Genomic DNA, 21,245 nt, shown 5'->3' on the forward strand with positions numbered 1-21,245 from the left:
CCCCGCCCAGTGGGGAGTCTGCTTCTCCCTCTCCACCCCCCCCCACTCATTCTCACACTCTCTCTCTTGATCTCTCATGCTCTCTCTCTCTCTCTCTCTCTCTCAAATAAATAAAATCTTTTTAAAAACTATTCTAACAGTCTCTATAGCCCCTGACTCCCCTGAATGCCTCGACATTTGGGTAATGGCATTTTAACTGAAACAAAATGTGTTTAAGGAATGAGAAAGCTACTCTTGGTCCCTGTAGGCACTAGAGGACACAGCCAGTCAGGCCGGGGGTGGCAGGCAGTCTTCACATTTTGACTATCTGATCTTACCTCTGATACTTAAACTGGGGGGAAGCCCTAACTTAAGGGAAGGTAACTAAAAACCTTGTTTGATTTGATTTGATTTTTTGGAAAAGATTTTTATGTATTTATTCACGAGACACACACACACAGAGAGAGAGAGAGAGAGAGAGAGAGAGAGAGGCAGAGACCCAGGCAGAGGGAGAAGCAGGCTCCATGCAGGGAGCCCGACGTGGGACTTGATCTCAGGTCTCCAGGATCACGCCCTGGGCCGAAGGAGGCGCTAAACCACTGAGCCACCCGGGCTGCACCCTTGTTTGATTTTAAAGCAAATTTGTGCAGCCTATCTCCATACTCTATGAAGTCAGCAGACAGAGGCTGTGCAGGAGTTAACTCCGTGGACCAAGGTAGCCAAACCCTTCACATTCCTTGACTGGCTCCTGGGAGACAACCTTTAAGCCCCTGGAATATCCTGCTTGGTAACGACATCTTTGATTACCTGTGGCCTGGGGCCACACCAATATTTTATGCTAACAGTATGATTGATGGTGAGTGCATTTTTGTTCAGCTAGAGCCCTGTGCTGTGCTGTCAGTTTGACCTTGGGGGTTAGGGGAACTAGAGACTGAGTAGTTAAGGTTAATCATTGGGGCACTCCATGACTATGTGACTGACCCCTGATAAACTCTCTGGATGTCAGGCCCAGGTGAGTTTCTGTGCTTGGGAATACTCCATACATGTTGTCATGCGTCATTGCAGAGAGGATTATGTACTGCCCTATCTACTCTAGTGGGAGAGGACCACGGGAAGGCTGCTTGTGTCTTGTCTCTTCTGGCTTCTATGTGCCTTTTTCCTTTGCTGATTTTAATCTGTATCCTTTCACTGTAATACAAACCATAACCATGAGTATAACAGCTTTTTTGAGTACTCTGAGTCTCGATGAAATCACCATACCCGAGGGTGCTCTAGGGACCTCCTCACACGGAAGGAAGTTACTTCTACAGAGAAGAATGCTAAAATATCAGCAAGGCCAAGCAAACCAGACACTGCTGATTTTTCCCAGTAAGAAATCTATTTTTAAATTTTTAATAATTAAATTAAATTTTATTATTCTTAAATTGAGGTATAATTGGGGCATCTGGGTGGCTCAGTTGGTTAAGTGTTGGACTCTTGGTTTTGGCTCAGTTCACGATCTCAGGGTCATGAGAGCCCTGTGTTGGACTCTGCTCAGCAGGGAGTCTGAAATTCTCCCTCTCCCTCTGCCCCTCCTGCTCATGCTCACTCTCTCTCTTTCTCAAATAAATAAATAAAATCTTTAAAAAGAATAAAATGAGGTATAATTGACATACAACTTTATATTAATTTTGGGTGTATAACATGATGATTTGAAATTTGTATATATTGCAAAATGATCACCACAACCTAATTAACATCTATCACCATAAATAGGATTTTTTTTCTTGTGATGAGAACTTTTAAGATTTACTCTCTTAGCAACTTTCAAAGATGGGATGCAATAATATTAACTATTAACTAGTCACCATGCTATATATTACATCCCCATGAATTATTGAGCTTATAGGAAAAGCTTTCAGTGTTTCACCATTGAATATGATATTAGCTGTAGGTAGGCTTACATTTCAGGTCTTTAATCCATTTTGCATAAATTTTTGTATATGGTATAAGAGAGTGGTCCAGTTTTATTCTCTTGCATGTAGCCATCCAGTTTCCTTAAAACACTTTATTGAAGAGACTGTCACTTCCCCACTGTATATTCTTGGCTTCTTTGTCATAAATTAATTGATCATGTATGTATGGGTTTGATATTTTGTTTTATGTAAGAGCTGGGAGCCAGATGGGAGGGAAGGAGCAAAGCAGACTTATCTAGATGCTAATTCTAGTCAAACTGTGATAGAAGAGCTACTCCAAGACGGTCCTGTGTTCTTCTAAATTATGTCTTACTCCTAAATATGTTTTTGTAAGACTCCTCCATTTTCCAAAATAGTGCCCTCTCTCTCTTACTTGCTGATCGTAAGAGAGAGAGGGCACATACAAGAATCATTTGCATGTTTTCCCTTAGAAGATTAACTTAGCTGTTAGTGGGACGCCTGGGCAGCTCAGCAGTGGAACATCTGCCTTTGGCCCAGGGCATGGTCCCAGAGTCCCAGGATCAAGTCCCACATCAGGCTCCCTGCATGAAGCTTGCTTCTTCTTCTGCCTATGTCTCTGCCTCTCTCTGTGTCTCGAGTGAATAAAGAAATTAAAAAACAAAAAAAAAAAACAAAAAAAACAAACTTAGCTGTTAGTCAGATATCCGGCTGAGAAGTTGGAATTCCTGAAGGCCAGAGACATACATACCAGCCTAGATACAGCTTGTCATTGTGTTTGGCAGTGATTGACTGCTGGAGTTGTCCCCAGTCCATTTTCTCCTTCCTCTGTCATTATAGACCCTCTGATTTTCAGCTGGGCACCTGGTTACCCATAAAGTGAACTATACTTCCTGACTTTCCTTCCAGCTAGGTGGGACCATATGAGTAAATTCTGGCCAATAGAACATGAGTGGAAGTAGTGTGTCCTTAAGGCAAATGGAACATCCTTGCTGTCCCCTCTTCCTTTTTTGTTGGCTTGAAGGTGGATGAGAGTAACATGTTAAAGATGCTGGAGCAACGAGACAAAGGAGTCTAGACTCCTGTTACACTGAGTCACCATACCCCTTCTAGACTGCTTATGTCTACACTGTTAAGTAGGAGAGAAAACTTTTCCTTTCAAAAGATGTTGCTATTCAGGGTCTCTGCTCCAGCAACTCTACCTACATCCTAATTAATAGAGTTGGTCTAGATACTGGGTTCATAAAACTGCTTCAGGCCTGTTCAGTTTTGTGGCTCTTGCAGTACCCACTGCATAGGATGAAGTATATATTTTTGCAGAATTGTGTTCAAGATTACCACTGCTGTGACTTAGATTCTTTACAGGGAGATATTTACATCTCATAAATGTTCTTATTTCCCTTTTTACTAGAAATAGTTTGGCAAAAGATATCACTGGGTTTTAGCATCCTCTGGTCCATGGCTTCAGAGGTGTAACACCTACCAGTGTACAAACAACCTACCTGGCATCCTCTGGGTTTCTCAGCTGTTCACAATTACTCTGATTTTTTTTTTTTAAGATTTTATTTATTTACTCATGAGAGACACAGAGACACAGGCAGAGGGAGAAGCAGGCTCCATGCAGGGAGCCCGACATGGGACTCGATCCCAGGTCTCCAGGATCAGGCCCTGGGCTGAAAGCGGCGCTAAACCGTTGAGCTACCCAGGCTACCTGCTGAGCCACCCAGGCTACCCTACTCTGATGTTTTGACGTCATTTGAAACACAGCACTTGTTTCTGGGTTTTATTTTACCCATCCTGCCCTAGGATATTAAAACCCAAATCCTAGCTGCTTTCTCTCTTATTTTGCCATTGGTAGTATTAAGAAATTAATTTTTAAAAAAGATTTATTCGTTTATTTGAGAGGGGAGGGGCAAATGGAAGAGAGAGTCTTTTTTTTTTTTTTTTTTTTTTTAGGAAGAGAGAGTCTTAAGCACACTTCCTGCTGAGCATGGAGCCCCACGTGGAGCTCAAGTCTCACGACCCTGAGATCACAACCACTGAGCCACCCAGCTGCCCCTCCTTTCAGTCTTTTTATAAGCATCTTTTGTTTAAACATTGCCTACATTAAAATTTTAGTCTTACCGTCTTTCCATTTATTATATTGTAAGCATTTCCCCATGCCACTGTCTAGTCTTTGGGGGTCCCCATGTTTTACAATTGTGTGAGGTTCCATCAAGTGAGCGTATTATGCTTGACTGAACTGGCTCCTGTTGCTTGATATTCAGGCTTCTTTCTATAGTGTTATGCATGGTTTGAAGAGTATGTTGATGCAGTACAGCTGGTGAGAGCTTGGAGCCTTCCCTCGCCAGTGCTGGCTGGCTAGGTGGCACACCTTTTGGTTTGGTCAGAAGCTCTCCTGGCCAACGTGTGTGAAGAACATGTGAATTTTCTAAGTTTATTTTTCACTTTATTAACTACTAGATCTATGAGGCAGCACAATACTCATGTCTAAAATGTAGGGACAATTTTTTGCTTATGTTTAAGTAAAACCAGATGGACTTTTCTATTTTTTTTTTTCTTTCAAAAAGGCAAGGAATTTGTTCCTCTGGAGAGTGGTTGGGACAACTTGGAAAAAATAAGCATTGTCTGTAAAGGTCAGGGCTGGGGTCAGGGGAATGAAGACAAAAATGAACCTAGAGTTTGATCATTCCTTCCATTTTCTTTCCTAAAGCTGTGTTTTTAACACTGGATGACCCATCAGAACCACACAAGGAAGCTTTTATAAAGACATTGGTCCCTAAGCCCTATCCCCACAGATTCTGATCTAACTAACCTATATTGGGGTCCAGGCACATGAAGCTAGGGTCAGGACCCACTGTCCTAAAGGCAATGGGCAAATGACACGGAAAAATATTCAGCCACACTAGCCATCAGAGAAATTTAAAATAAAATGACAAATATTTATAATTATAAGTGAGCATTAAAAAAATCATAGAATATGTTGCTCAAAAGAAGTCAGGCACAAATATTACATGCAATAATATTCCATTTAGATAAAATTCTAGAAGAGACAGAGATCAGAAGAGTGGATGTCTGGGAGGAAGTGGGGGACACATCTCTGCATCTGCAGGAGATGCAGGGCGACTGTGAAAAGTTCAGATGGAACCTTAAGGGATAATGGAAATGTTCTGGATCTTGAATACAGTAGCAGTTGTGTAGGTGTATATATTTGCCAAGTATAAGGCTGTACATACACAATCTGTGCATTTATTATAGGTCAATTATACCTCCACTAAAACAAAGAATATTGGGTAAAATTTCTTCAGAGCCCTCCCCCCAATAGCAGCACCCAGTGCTAATGAGGATGTGGTGTGAATTGCTACTTTTATATAATGATAGCAGAACATTTTGGTGGGATGCTTCTGAATGTTTGCCATGACATTTTAAGAACCAGAGTTCCAGATTTTTGACCAGTAATTCCACTCCTGGAAATTTATTCTATAAAAATAATGTTTTAAACAAAAAGTATGTGTATGTGTGTATATATACATATACCAAAATACCTTTTTTTCTGTGTTATTCTGAGTAAAAATCTCATTTATAAGACCAGTGAGTAATTTGTAACTCAGGACTGTGTTGTGAGGGTTGATTCCAGCAGGCCTAGAACTGACCTGAGCTGTTTTGCTAAAGTTCTTCCTTGGCACTGACTATTGGTCAAGTAATGAAATTTGCTGATTAAAGCAGCATTGCTTTGTAATCCCAGGGCCGAGGAATCTGATGGCAGTTTTCACCAGCTTGTCAGCACTGTTTACTGATAACAGTGAGACCAATGATTTGTACTTGGTCTCAGTAAGATCTCAAGAAGACTCTGCTGTTGAGGCTGGTTACGTAGCAGAAATATGCTCACATGACCAGCCGAATATATATATATATACATATACGTATATATACAAAATATATATACATATATATTTATATATATGTGTGTGTATATATGTATAAAGAAAAATCTCAGTTGAGACTCCATCTGGGGGGGTCCCTGGTTTTGAGGTATTCAGTGCACACACTGGTAGTTCCTGACCCAAGAGAGGAGGTGCATGCCAGCATGGCCCTTACACATCTGGATCACCTCTGGGGATCCTGGCTGGACCACTCAGGACTGTCTGCTGTGAGACTGCCATGGAAGGCAATTCTGTTGTGCTACTGTATCCTCTCCTGCAACAAGTTGGACATTTGGAAGCACTGTCATTGGATCCTGTTAGTCTTCTTTAGCAATCAGATCCTGTTTAACTGCAACTATTTGTGCAAGGGTACATCAACTTTACAAAATACTATGTTTTACAAAAATAAGCAAATTCAAAGGCAGTCGCAACAAAACACTATGCTTACGAGACAACACTAAGAGGAGGGGAATATAAAATTTTATCCAAGCTATGGGGCAGCCCGGGTGGCTCAGTGGTTTAGCGCCACCTTCAGCCCAGGGCATGATCCTGGAGACCCAGGATCGAGCCCCACATCCAGCTCCCTGCATGGAGCCTGCTTCTCCCTCTGCCTGTGTCTCTGCCTCTCTGTGCGTGTCTCTCATGAATAAATAAATAACATCTTCAAAAAAATTTTTATCCAAGCTATGATAGTAAAATCATAAAACTGTGTATTGACAGAGACTAGGAATGAATACATGAAGGATTCTGGGTAAGCAATTTATATACACATTAGATTCAGTGTCAATTCATTTGGCAGGCATCGTGGCATTTTATATGTTCTGGATCTCGCACTTCATTCTTTCAACTCCTTCTAATACCGAGATAAGGTGTGAGAAGAGCACTATATAGGTTATTAGAGGACTGAGTTCTAGTCTTAGATTTCTAAGCAGCATCAACTGAACCACACATAGTCCCCTGACCATGGTTTCTACATTTCTCACTAATATGATGATTGAAGCAAGATAAGGAATACCAATGACTTTGAAAAATACTCTTTGCTATACAGCAATGGACAATGGTTTTAAAATCATTATTATTAATACCATCAACATAGTTGGCGAGTAAGAATACAAAAGAATAAGAAATTTCAGCCTAATAGAAGGAATAGAGCAGGAGACTACAGAGCTGGGAGCGGAGGGGTGGGTCATGGAAAAATAACTAAAAAGAAATAGAATAATAGCTGTGTGCTAGACATTGTTCTAAGTGCTTTATGTCTGTTTATTCATTTAATTTTCACAACAACTTTATGAGATAAGTGCTGTTATTTTGCCCGTTTTAAAGATGAGGGACTTTGGGCATAGAGAGGCAACATAATTCATCCACAGTCACACAGCTAGTTTCTAGTGGATCCAGGATTTGTACCCAGGCAATATGGCTCCAGAGTCCATATTCTGAACTACTATGCTACATTCCAGAAAGGAGAGCAGGAGGCATCTGGTGGAATGATGAGCAGGGAATGGAAGAAAGAGCAAGAAGTTCAGAAACACATTTTTTATTGAACACCTAGTATATACTGTAGACTAAGGAAAATAAGACCATAGTCCATGCCCTTGAAAAGCCTATAGTCTGGTAGGAAGACACGTAGTGAATCACATTATTTCAAAATAATGCGGCAAGTTCTGAAATAAATACAAAGAGGCATATACCAAGCGCTGTTAAGGATACAGAGAACAAGCACTTCACTCAGCCCAGGCTGGTGGCACCAAGAATGGTTTCTTAGAGAAGGTGACTCCTAGCCTAAGAATTATGAGTTGAAATGAGGAATTGAAACAGGGAGAGGGTGATCCGGACTGAGCAAAGTATGTGCAGGGAGAAAACCATGAAGGCAAATGAAAAGGGTGTATGTGGGAAAAGCATGAAATCCCTATCCAGAGGGAACTGGTTTTTGTTTACCTCACATGGACATCAAACTGCTTCAAAAGTTGCCCATATTTTTCACGTAGCACTTCCTTCTCTTGCTGCAACCCAGAAAGCTTTTCTGACAATTCTTGGTTGCTCTTAAGATGCTGAAAAACAATTTTTAAAAAATTAGTCTATTCTGTGCTGCAAGGTTGGAAGTCTGAAAACTACATTTCCCAGACTCTCTTGACAGCAGAGTTCCAGCACTGCGGGGGGAACCCATAGTTCTCCTCTAGCACTAGCAGGTAAATGGACGGAGAGACAGCTGACGAGACATTTGCAGGGGCTTCAGGAAGTGTTCCTGCAAATCTCCCACTCTGGGGCTGCAGGAGTGGGTTTCTCTGGGATTTCTGAACTTCTGGAGTTACTGAAAGTCAGCAGCAGTTCTTTCTGACCTTCTCTCCACCCCTACGTTTCCCTTCCAACAGTTTCCCTTCCAACAGTTTGTAAGCATGTTATTCCCTGTGTTAGATCCTTTCTTGCTTGAGATATCTAGAGTAGATTCTGCTTTCCCAATACACTTAACGGGTAAAATGCTAGGCACTCAATAACTATTAGGTATTACTCAGGTCTATGGAACAGGAAAACTGAGAAGCACATCTATTTGCTTTTCTTACCTCGTCTGATTTTCTTTTTTCATCTTCTAGTTGTTTAAGTTGGGCCTCCTGTTCCTGAATTCTGGATTGTTGCTGAGAAGTGGTTATTTCCAGTTGATTCCCTTTATCTTGTAAGATGCTCACTTGCTTTTGTAGCTCATTTACATTCTGATCTAGGAGTTTCCTGAGAGCAATTAATGTACATTAAATCACACTGAAATTATGGAATTCTTTGACCTAAAATTGTTATATCATCACAAGGGATTTTACTGGTTCATTGAGGTAGGGCACGTGTCCATAAAATAAAGAGACCAGCACAGGGGACCTCTTTTGTGACAAATGCTTCTCTTAGTTCTCTCTCTCACTCATCAAGACAACCCTACAAAGAGGAAGTAATTTCCCTTATTTCACAGAGGAAGCTGTGGTTCTGAGAGGTTTAATTAACTTGCTAGGACAAGATGAAGGTAGGGCTCTGATCCTGAATCTTTTATTCTTTCTACTTGTTCTTGTGGCTTTACAAGTTGGGTCCCTTGATCTTGGTTCAACATAGGGCTGTTAGTTACAAATGTTATTGATACTAATGCACACAGGTTAACACTGCAAGAGCTGAATCATAAATAAGCCCATGTTTGATGAGGAAATTCACCCTTTTCCAGAAGGGCCATAAGTACTTAACTCCTTCAGAGGGAATCTCATCAGACTACAGTTCGTGGAAGAGTTTCTGAGGATTTCTGACAAGGCTCTTTGGATTTAGGAGATGATCAAGAAGAATATGATGAGGATGATGGAGTAACATCTACATGCTAGGTCACTACTGATACTGGACAACTGAACTCACTTTCTCTAACTTCAGTTTTCAGAAAAGCCAATGGATTACTGGGAAAGATTGATATTTGAGACTTGGAACTCATATCTCTCAGCCTCCAGCACCTCCAGCTCTTGTCATGGCTCTGGATATAAGTGCAGGCTCTATAAGCTTACCTTGTATGATTCATATCTGCCCCAGCACCAGGACTGCCCCCTTCACCTCTGTTTTATCTCATTCATTATAGACCTGAGCAATTCTTGCCAATTACTGTCTACTCTTTTAGTTCCATTCTGAATTTCTGATCAAGGGGCCAGACTAAGAAATAAGCTTTGGAGCTGAAAGGGAAGTTTTAAATTGCTAGAACTAAAGAAAATTGAGTTATATGCAATAGAATCTAGGAGTTGGAAATGGACATTGAAACATAGCAAGTCAAAATTTAAAAAACCAATGAAATGTTAGAAATTAATTCCCATATTATATATAGTTTGAAAAAAGACAAATAAACCAGTTATGCCAATGAATGAAATTAAGAAGGCTCTCTGCTCCTCTCCCTTAGATATATGCAGCCATATCTTCTGGTGCAGTGCCAGTCCTGTCCCTGAGACACAACGATGAAAGTTGGAGTAAGTCAATTTGGCCATATTGGGCACCTGGCCACTGGGACTGCTTTTAACTCTGGTAAAGTGGATACTGTAGCCATCAATGGCCCCTTCACTGACCTCAACTACATGATCTACATGTTCCACTATGATTCTACCCATGGCAAATTCCATAGCATAGTCAAAGCTGAGAACAGGAAGCTTATCATCAATGGAAAGCCCATCTCCGTCTTCCAAGAGCAAGATCCCACCAACATCAATTGGGATGATGTTGTGCTGAGTATGTTGTGGAGTCCACTGCTGTCTCACCATGGAGAAGTCTGGGGCTCACTTGAAGGGTGGGGCCAAGAGGATCATCATCTGTTCCCACTCTGCTGATGCTCCCATGTTTGTGGTGGGCATGAACCTTGAGGAGTAAGACAACTCCTTCAAGATTGTCAGCAATGCCTCCTGCACCACCAACTACTTGGCCCCTCTGACCAAGGTCATCCATGACAATTTCGGCATCGTGGAGGGACTCAGGACCACAGTCCATGCCATCACTGTCATTCAGAAGACTGTGGACAGCCTCTATGGCAAGCTGTGACATGATGGCTGCCTAGAATATCATCCCTCCTTCTACTGGCACTGCCGAGGCTGTAGGCAAGGTCATCCCTGAGCTGAATGGGAATCTCACTGGCATGGCCTCTGTGTCCCCACCCCCAATGTGTTAGTCATGGATCTGACCTCCTGCCTGGAGAAAGCTGCCAAATATGATGACATCAAGAAAGTGGTGAAACAGGCATTACAGGGCCCCCTCAAGGGCATCCTGGGGTACACTGAAAACCAGGTTGTCTCCTGAGACTTTCATAGTGACACCCACTCTTCCACTTTCAGTGCTGGGGCTGGCATTCCTCTTAATGACCACTTGGTCAAGCTTATTTCCTAGTATGACAATGAATTTGACTACAGAAACTGGGGGCTGGACTTTATGGTCCTCATGGCCTCTAAGGTGTAAGAAACCCCTAGACCACCAGCCTCAGTGAGAGCAAGAGGAAGAGAGAGGCCCTCAGCTGCTGGGGAGTCCTTGCCCCAATTCATCCCCTAACACACTGAGAATCTCCAGACCACCACAGTTTTCATCCCAGACCCCTGAAGAAGGGGAGGGGCTTGGGGAGCTCCTGTGTTGTTATTACCATCAATAAAGTACACTGTATCCAGCTTAAAAAAAAAAAATAAATTAAGAGATAAATGGGTTGAAGCCTCCTGGTTTCCCCAATGGCCTTAATCTCTCAATCCATTCCTTACATAGCAACCAGAGTGCTCTTTCTACATCACAATCTCATCATATCATAAGGTTCAAATACCTCAATATAGCTTGCTAGCTAGCTTACCTTTCTAGCCTCGTTTTCTTGCCCCCAAACATTTTGTTCCAGGCAAAATGAACTTTTTTCACTCCTGAAATAAGTCATCCTCTACACTTATTTCTCCCCTGCAACTCCAACCTTGTCCTTATCTTCCTCTTCTAGGACTTCTTTCCCCTAATATTCTCTATTGAGCTATCCATCCCAAGTTCCTCACACTAAGCTTAAACAGATTTCATTGAGGAAGGCTTTCTTGAGCTCCCTAGACTAGACTAGGTGTTTCTGCTATGCACTACCATAGCATCTTCTTTTAGTATAACACTTATTATAAAGTCTATGTACACAGATATTCATTGCATCATTATTTGTAACAGCAAAAATGTCTAAAAAGCATTTTATATAAATTATAGTTATGTAACAGAATGTTATAAAACTGTTTAAAATAATATTATGGAACTAAAATCAATAACAGACCGATAGCTGGAAATTCCCAAAATATCTGGAGATTAAACAATATGCTTCTAAATAATACATGTCAAATAAGAAGTCATAAAAAATTAAAAATATTATGAACTACATGTATTTTACATGAAGATGAAAATACAACTTACAAAATTTGTGAGTTGGAACGAAAGCTGTGCTTAGTGGGACATTTATAGCATTAAATGTAAATATTGGGCAGCCTTGGTGGCTCAGTGGTTTAGCACCACCTTCAGCCCAGGGTGTGATCATGGAGACCTGGGATCGAGTCCCCTGTCCGGCTCCCTGCATGGAGCCTGCTTCTCCCTCTGCCTGTGTCTCTGTTTCTCTCTCTGTGTGTCTTTCATGAGTAATAAATCAAATCTTAAAAAAAAATAACTGCAAATATTATAAAAGGAAGATAAAAAATCAATAATCTAAGCTTCCACTTTAGGAAATTAGAGAAAGCAGACCAATATAATCCTAAATAAAGCAGAAGAAAAGAAATAACAAAAAACAGAGCAGAAATTAGTGAAACTGAACACAGGAAAACAATAGAGAAAAACAATTTAAATGGTTCTTTGAACAGATCAATAAAATTGATAAACCACTAGGCAGGGTAATCAAGAAGCAGAGAAGACACAAATTCCTAATATCAGAAATGAAAGATGGATCACCACTACTGATCCTATGGACATAAAAAAGGACAATAAAAGAATATTTTTTTAAACAAGTCTATGCCTACACATTTGATAACTTAGATGAAACAGACTGGTTCGTTGAAAGACACAGTCTACCAACACTTATGCAAGGAGAAATAGATACTGTGAATAGACCTCTACCTACTAAAGAAATTGAATCACTATTTAATAACTTTTCAAAAAATAGGGCACTAAGCCCAGATGGTTTCACCAGTGAATTCAACCAAACATATAAAGAAGAAATGATATCAATTCTCTACAATCTCTTCCAGAAAAAGTGAAGAAGAGGGAATACTTATTAATCAATTCTATGATGTCAGCATCTCCCTAATACCAAAACCAGATAGAGATGTTACAGGAAAGGAGAGCTGTAGACCAGTGTCTTCCATGAACATGCCCCAAGTCCTTGATGTGGCTTGTTACGTTCAGCAGGGCTTGAGTCTAGCTTACTTTTCTAGCCTCTTTTCTTGCCATTTGCCTTATTCTCAGACATTTTGTTCTGGGCCAGATGAACATTTATCACTTCACTGAAGAAGATGTTGATGACAACAGTAACAAAAATAACATCAAATATTGCAACAACAATAATAATAATAACACCTTTTTAGTCCTGACTTGTAACGTGTCAACTTGTCCAGGAATTACCTCTGTATATGTTTCTGGTTAGACTGGGCTACAAGAGATACACTTTACTTGTACAGGGTATGGAGGGTGGAAGTAAAGCAGTTTGGGTTTTACACTCAGGAAGTCAGAGTAGGTGCCTTTGAAGCTCATCCCCATTACCAGGTATCTGCGGCTCACCTCTGTGTGAAGCAACAGCTAGGCTTGCAACTGCTCTATCTTCTCCAGCTCCTGGACCAGGTGTTCAGTTAGCTCCTTGATAAGGGAGACCATTTTCTCCTGCAGGACACCTACTTCATCAAGGTTGGAGGCAGGGACAGGGTCCAGTCCATCCTCACGATTTTGCCCTGTGCTCATGGGTTTAGCTTGTCATTGCACTCTCACTTCATATCCATCTACACTTCCTGACCACTCATCCTGCAGACTTTGAGCTCTAGCATAAGATGAATGATGATAGCCTTACAAACTGTGTAACCTGCCCCACAATGGCATAAGACCAAATCTTGGTACCAAATCTCTTACTAAATATGTATTTCTCTTACTGGTTCTATTCTGATGGATTCCTGACTAATACGAGTGCTTACTATGTGCCCTATGCTGATAATATAACCTAACTCTTAAAGCTCATTTAATCCACGCAACAATCTTATGAATTAGGTGTGGAGAGGCACTGAAAGGATAAGAAACTTGACCAAGATTATGTAGCTCTTACATAGCTAATAAGATGCCCATGTTATATTGTTAGGTAAAAAATGCAAATTCAAAAGCAACATAGCTAATAAGATGCCCATGTTATATTGTTAGGTAAGAAATGCAAATTCAAAAGCAACATATTATTTTAAAGATTTAATTTATTTATGAGAGAGAGAGAGAGAGCATGAGAGGTCACAAGCAGGGGGAGGGGTAAAGGGAGAAGCAGACTCCCCACTGAGCAGGGAGCATGATGCAGGACTCGATCCCAGGACTCTGAGATCATAACCTGAGCCAGAAGGCAGATGCTTAATCGACTGAGCCACCGAGGTACCCCAAAGCAATATATTTTAAAGGGGTCAACTTTTGTCAACAAAATACGAATAATAAAAATATATGCATATGTGTAGAAAAAAGACCTGAGAAATATGTATGAACCACTTGAAGTGGTTATTGCCAAAGGACAGAATTCTAAAGCATTTATTCTTTTTATTTTATATAGCTCTTTTTTTTTTTTACAAAGATTTATTTATTTTATAAAGAGAGAGAGTGCACAGGTCTGTGCGAGCAGGGGAGGGGTAGAGGAAGAGGGAGAGAATCTCAAGTAAGCTCCATGCTCAGCGCAAAGCCCAACACAGGGCTCAATCTCCTGACCTTGAGATCATAACTTAAGCCAAAATCAAGAGTCAGAAGCTTAACCAAATGAGTCACTAATGTGCCCTAATATTTCTCTTTAGTAACTGAAATTTCATAATGAGTATTATAATTAATTATAATTAATTACAATTGTACTTGCTAGAATTATCCCATGGAAGTAGTAAAGGATATACACAAAAATTTGGCTACAAGGAAAGATATTAGGTTATTGCTTATTACAGCAAGAAACTGGAAAAGATGTAAATATACAACAATAAGGGATTAAATTAATTATGGTCTGTTATTAGAATAATGTTCTAGAAGGTTTATGGAAGATAAACCGAACAGTGAAAAAAGTAGGTTACAATCTAAATATCTAAATTGGGGTTGCTTTCCTCCAGGTTACAAAACAATGTATATTATATAGTTCTTTGTGGAAAAGAATTTCCCTACATATTTCATTTTCTTATAGCTAGCTGAAATATTACATATTACTTCTACATAGTTTGTCTTGGGCGATCTTCACAGAAGTAGTATAGAGCTGGTATTACTAGTCCCACTTTAGAGATAAGAAACCAAGTTTCAGGGAAGTTAAATAGCCTTTTCCTTGTTCAATTCTTGGATTACATCTTTTGTTTCTTTTTTAAAAATATTTTTGAGTATAGTTGATGCACCATGTTGCATTAATTTCAGGTGTAGAACGTAGTTATTTGACAAGTTTATACATTATGCTGTGTTCACCGTAAGTATAGCTACCATAATATGTCACACACAATGCTATTACAATACCATTGACTATATTCCTTATGCTGTACCTTTCATTCCCATGATTTATTCACTCCATAACTGCAAGCCTGTATCACCCACTCCCCTTCATCCTTTTTGTTCATTCCCCTACTATCCTTCCCTCTGTCAATCCTCAATTTGTTCTCTGCATTTATAGATCCAATTCTGCTTTTTGTTTGTTCATTTGTTGTTGTTGTTTTTTTATTTTTTTTATTTTTATTTTTATTATTTTTTTGTTTTTTTTTTTTTAGATTCTACATATGAATCTGGTATTTATGGTATTTACCTTTCTCAGTCTGACTTATTTCACTTAGCATAATACTCTCCAGGTCTATCCAATTTGTTGCAAACGGCACAATCTCATCCTTTTTATGGCTGCATAATATTCCATTACAGAGGGTGTACGCACGTACAGCATCACATCTTTCTTATCCATTTGTCTATTGATGGACGCTTATGTTGCTTCCATATCCTGGCTATTGTAAATAATGCTGCAATAAACAAAGGGGTGCCTGTATCTTTTTAAATTAATGTATTTTCATTTTCTCTGGGTAAATACCTGGTAGTGGAATTACTGGATCATATGGTGGTTTTACTTTTAATTGTTTGAGGAACTTCCATCCTGTTTTCCACAGTGGCTGTACCAATTTATGTTCCTACTAACAGGGTATGAGGATTTCTTCATATTTTGTTTCTTTAAAAACCTCATACAGTTGTTTTGCAATCTATTATTCTTAATTCCTGTTGCAGAAGTTCTTGGGGGTTATAAATCTGGTGTTTGTTGTATCCAATGACAATCATTTGTGGTAGCCAGTTTCCTCGTGTCATTTGGTAATTTTTTATTGTAGGCTTATATCTGATTAAACTTAATATATAGGAATCCTTCACATCTGAATTGGGCTTTCTTTCCTCCAAAGATAATTTGGGGAAGTCAGGAAGCTGCCTACTAGGGAACACTTCAAGACTCTCAGCTTAGTATCAGAGTCCCTAGTTTACTCTCCCACCTTAAGGCAAACTTCCTCAGCTCCTTTTCCCAAACCCGAGGTGATATTATTATTTGCCCTCTGACTTAGAAGTTTATTCACATTCATCATTTTTGTTTGAGCTTATTGTATTTTTGCTGTTGGTGCTTTCTCTTGCTTTACTGTGGGTAAAGCTTTAAAAGGTATACGGACTATAGTTTATTCAGGATCTAGCTGTGTTATAACAGAAGGATGGCCTGCCATCCTGTTAGAGGCAGCAGTGAGACAAATATTTTTCTACTGTACCTCACTCAGTGAACTCATTATTCATTCACACATTTATTCATTTACTTATTCAAACATTCATTCATTCACTATTTTCTGAGTACCTATTGAGTGCTAGGCCCTATACTAGAGCTTTTAACTAAAGCTGAAAGTATATTTCTCAGCTTCATAATATACATGAATGCATATCTTTTCAGCAGCTAAAACCAACTTTTTCTTAAAATATATGTGAATTACTGTGAAAAAAAAGAAAGAAACCAGTTACTGAAGTTTAGGGTATCCAGGGAGATCGCCTAAGTAAGAATTCTAATAGTAATCCTAATAATTTGAGAAAAAATAAAAAAGAAAGCTCTTAATCTGGGAACAGATTATTGATGATTAAGATACCTGGAAAGTACTTGAGACTTCTTTGAAGAAAATCAGCTGATAAATACAAACATCAATTTCATTTGGTTTGCCTTTTCACCAGTCATGTTAGAACTAGAAAAGCAAATCCCAGAGTATCATATTTCAGAGGTAATACAATTATCAAGAACATGGACTGGGGGCACCAAGTGTGTCTCAAAGCAACAAGATACAATCCCTGCCTTTACGAATCTGACACGCTAGTGTGAATGGCAAACAAGACCAACAATGAGAACACAGTGTTGGTAAGTCTGGTGTAACTGAGTTCACTTGAGTGGGAACACTGAGGAAATACGTCCATAAACTGACATTGCTGGCAAACTCGGTGGTTAGCCCGGGGGAAGCTGCCGTCTTTGTTCCTCTTACCTGTTTTGTTGCTCTTCCTGATATTGTTGCTTTGTTTTAGCTTCATTTTCCAGGGCTTCTTTTATTCTTTCCTCGAGTTGCTTCTTCCCCAAAGCACACGTGTCTGAGAGACAGACTTTGTGAGCTTGTTCTAATTTCTGCTGTAGATCCAAAATCTTGAAGGAAAAATTTCACCAATAAAATGTTAAGCAAAGTCTGACTTTTTTTCCAATTAGGGATATGCCATATGAGGAACTGGCAAACACAGTGCTAACAAACAAATCTGGTCTAAAGTAAACAGCAAGGCTAGATTTATTTTAATTTTAAAATAAATTACCTAAGTTTTACAATATATGAAACATTCACACAGTTTAACGGATGTTTGTGTAAATGAAGCTTTATAGTGAAAGCTCCTTCCCATCTCTAGCTTGTCTTCCTGCCAGTTTTCCTGCACTACATACATAATCACTGGTATTAGTTTCTTGTGTACCTTTCTGGGATTTATTTATGCCTACATAAATATTATACAGTTCTCCCTTGTATGCATATTTTTTACACAGATGATGACATATCATATATACTTATGTGCTTTGCTTTTTTAAAAAATATATTTTTTTTAGATAGAGAAAGAGTGAATAGAGGAGGAGAGGGGATAGGGGGAGGAGAAAGAATCTCAAGCAGGCTCCATGCCCAGTGTAGAGTGCGATGCAGGGCTTGATCTCTTGACACTGAAACCACGACCTGAGCCAAAATCAAGAGTCAGACACTTAACTGACTGAGCCACCTAGGTGCCTCAGTTGCATTTTACTTTTTAAAAATAACACTATATTTGGGGATTTTTTCCATATTATATATGTATATGGAACTCTTATAGATGTATACCATTCCATTATAAGGATATATTATAACTTATTTAAATAGATCCCTACTGATGGGATATTTAAATTGATTCCAGTCTTTCGCTATTACAAACAATCGCTCTAGAATAAATTATGAGATATGGATTTGCTAGGGCAAAGGTATTATTATTTGTTTGTTTGATAATGCCAAACTGACTCCATAGGTATTAGGCCAATTTATACTTCCAACAGCAATGTGTGAGCATGTCTGGTTTCCTCACAGTGCGGCTAGATTCATGATAAGATTTTTTTTTAAATTTTATTTATTTATTCATGAGAAACACAGAGAGAGGCAGAGACAGAGGCAGGTACAAGTACTAAATTGTTTTCCAAAGTGTTCATACTGGGATGCCTTCGTTGCTCCATCGGGTGAGCATCTGGCTCTTGATTTTGGCTCGTGATCTTGGGGTCCTGGGGAGCCCTGCATGGGGCTCCATGCCCAGCACGCAATCTGCTTAAGGATTCTCTTTCCTCTCCCTCTGCCCCTCCCCACACTCTCACATGTGCTGCTCTCTGTCTAAATAAATGTCTTTAAAAAAAAAACCCAAAGTGTTCATGTTAATTTATTCTTCCAATTGCAGTCAATATTTAAAACTCCTTATTGTACAAAATGCTCACCAATATTTAGTACTGTCTAAATTTAGATTTTTTTACTAATCTGGAATTACCAACTACTTTTCTGTTTTGTTTTGTTTTGTTTTTTTTTTCTTTTCTGTTTTTTTATTTAAAAAATTTTTTAAGAGATTTTATTTATTTATTTTAGAGAGAGAGTGAATGAGAGAGAGAGAGAGAAAGAGAGAGAGAGAGAGATCATGAGCAAGGATTAAACGCAGAAGGAGAAGCATACTCTCCACTGAGCAGGGAGCCCGACTGGGGGCTCCAACCCAGGACCCTGGGATCATGGCCTGAGCCAAAGGTAGACACTTAACTGACTAAGCCAGCCACCCAGATGCCCACCAATTACTTTTTTAATGGAGTAATAATATACACAAAGTGCACATATCTTGAGCATACTGAATGGAGTTTCACTTACAACTGTCTCTCACATCAAGGTATAGGATACTCCCAGCACCACAGAAAATTCCCTCTAGTCCTCTCCCAATTAGTGACCCTAATAAAGACAATCCCATTCTCAGATCATAACTTAGTTTTGTCTATTCTTAAACCTCATATAAATGAAATTAAACAGTATGAATGTTCTTGTTCTGGTTTCTTTAGCTCAAAATTAGGCTTTTGAGCATAATTAAGATTGCTGTAATCTACATTTATTTATTTATTTATTTATTTTTAAAAATATTTTATTTATTCATGCACACACACGCAGAGAGAGAGAGGCAGAGACACAGGCAGAGGGAGAAGCAGGCTCCATGCAGGGAGCCGAACATGGGACTCGATCCTGGGTCTCCAGGATCAGGCCCCGGGGCAAAGGAGGCGCTAAGCCGCTGAGCCACCCGGGCTGCTCGCTGTCATCTACTCTTAGATATTTATTTTATACTTATATGGTTTGATGAAATGATTTATTTACTTATTTTATGATTTATTTTTTTATGTGAAATTTGACTCTCCAACCCACAGACCAAAATGTGCAACTGTTACATACTACTGCCACCTGGTGTTAGGCAATCTGAAATGCAGGGGCATTATTTCAAAAACAGTCCATTTCACAACACAAATCTCCCCAAAATTACAAAGTAAATATCATATCAACAGACAAATGAGAGAAGAATAAATCTTTTAAAAGTTGAAAGTATAAAACAAAAGTCATATGGCTTCAATCGGTTACTTTAAGTTCATGTTATAGCTTTAATGAAACTTAACCTTTTAAAGTTCACGCAGTTTAAAGAAACACGAGATTTACTGGAACGGTAGGAGCAGGTGATGTCAAAAGAGAGGAAAGTATGGAAGAGCAAAGAAAAACCCGAGAATTCTATCAAGTTGGCATTGTAACTACTTCTTAATATCCTTAGGGAAATAGGATTTCAGTTGTGATATTCAGTGCATGCTGTTTATTAAGCTCGAGGATAATTACCTTCGCTTCTGCATCAGCAACTTTTGATTTCTCCTGATCCAGCTTTTCCTGCAGGTTGTTCTGTGATTTAATGCTCTGAGCCTGTACCTCCAGCTCCAGTTCCCTGATTTTCTGCTGACAGTGCTTCCATTCTGCTGTGAGTGAAGAGCACATCTTTGTGCTATCTAAGAACTTCTGCTGGGCCTGCTTTAGTTCAACTTTGATCTAGAGGTGGGGATTAAACAGAGTGATAGTAATAAGCATTGAAATAAGACGAATATTGAGCCAGGATAAGCACTTTTCATAGCAGTGCAGTCCCCCAAGAGCTGACAAATAACCAATGTCACATGGATGGTTACCTCTCTGGAGCTGTCATGTGTTAGTAAGATTTGCCAAAGTATATCCAGCCAGATGGCAGATGGCAGCTGGACAGAGGAATTTCCCCAAGAGTTTCTATACACGCATCATCTGAACATTTTCCATCCTTTTTTTCAATCTCCTACAAGCTGGCTTTCATCCTCACTACTCCATGAAACAGTTTATGCCAGGGGCACTACTGATCTCCCCACTGCCAAAATGAATCCAATGGACAAACTGAACTCTTAGGTAGTGTTCACTCCCTCCATCTCAGAAAGTTCTGTTGGAGTCTATATGATACCGAACTCTGCTGGTTTTCTCCTTTCTCTTTTCTGTGTTCCTTCCTGGTCCTTTCACTCTAATGCTACCCAACTTCTAAATATCATTGGACTACCCTAGGCCTTGAGAGTGGTTTTGAAATACCACCTTTATGCCCATAACTGCCAAAATAAAACTCCTTGAGTCTGTCCATATCAAAAATCATTTTTTCCCTCAATCTCCCTGATTTCAGTAAGTGATGCCACCACCTAAAGTTCTGTTTGAGCCAGTAGTCTGAGAGTCATCCCCGAGCCTTCCTTTCTCATCATGAGCCCATTTGGCACCTGCTGGCATGCTGCCTCCACAACGTGTGTCGCATCAGCCCATCTGTGTCCACCACCCTTGTGTATGACATCATCATCTCTAGCCTGGATCATCATGATAACAACATGGTCCTGCTGCTTCCATTTTTATTCCCTTCTTATCTCTTCTCTTCATTGCAGCCCAAGTGTGTGTTTGTTGTTTGTTTGTTTCTTTCTTTCTTTCTTTCTTTTTCTTTCTTCCTTTTTTCCTCCTTCTTTCCCTCCATCCCTCCTCTCTTTTCTTTTCTTTCTTTCTTGAGAGCAAGTGCACAGGAGGGAGGGAGGGGAAGAGGGAGAGGGAGAGAAGCTCAAGCAGGCTCCACACCCAGCACAGAACCTGATGCAGGGCTCCATCTCACAACTCTGAGA

The 21,245-nt window shown here is 39.7% G+C and overlaps 1 protein-coding gene across 2 annotated transcripts in view; it reads right to left on the reverse strand.

Moving 5' to 3' along the window:
- CCDC30 (coiled-coil domain containing 30) overlaps positions 1-21,245 on the reverse strand; it is a 124,996-nt gene that overhangs the window by 15,459 nt on the left and 88,292 nt on the right. For both annotated transcript variants that reach the window (XM_077844461.1, XM_077844462.1), the window contains 4 exons: positions 19,921-20,124; positions 17,014-17,168; positions 8,374-8,536; positions 7,751-7,863 (listed from right to left, as the gene is read on the reverse strand). In XM_077844461.1, the coding sequence (XP_077700587.1) occupies positions 7,751-7,863; positions 8,374-8,536; positions 17,014-17,168; positions 19,921-20,124 (635 nt within the window). The remainder of the gene's footprint in view (positions 1-7,750; positions 7,864-8,373; positions 8,537-17,013; positions 17,169-19,920; positions 20,125-21,245) is intronic.

Source organism: Canis aureus, chromosome 13 (genome assembly GCF_053574225.1).
Source record: "Canis aureus isolate CA01 chromosome 13, VMU_Caureus_v.1.0, whole genome shotgun sequence".
In the NCBI taxonomy this organism is placed as follows: Eukaryota; Metazoa; Chordata; class Mammalia; order Carnivora; family Canidae; genus Canis; species Canis aureus.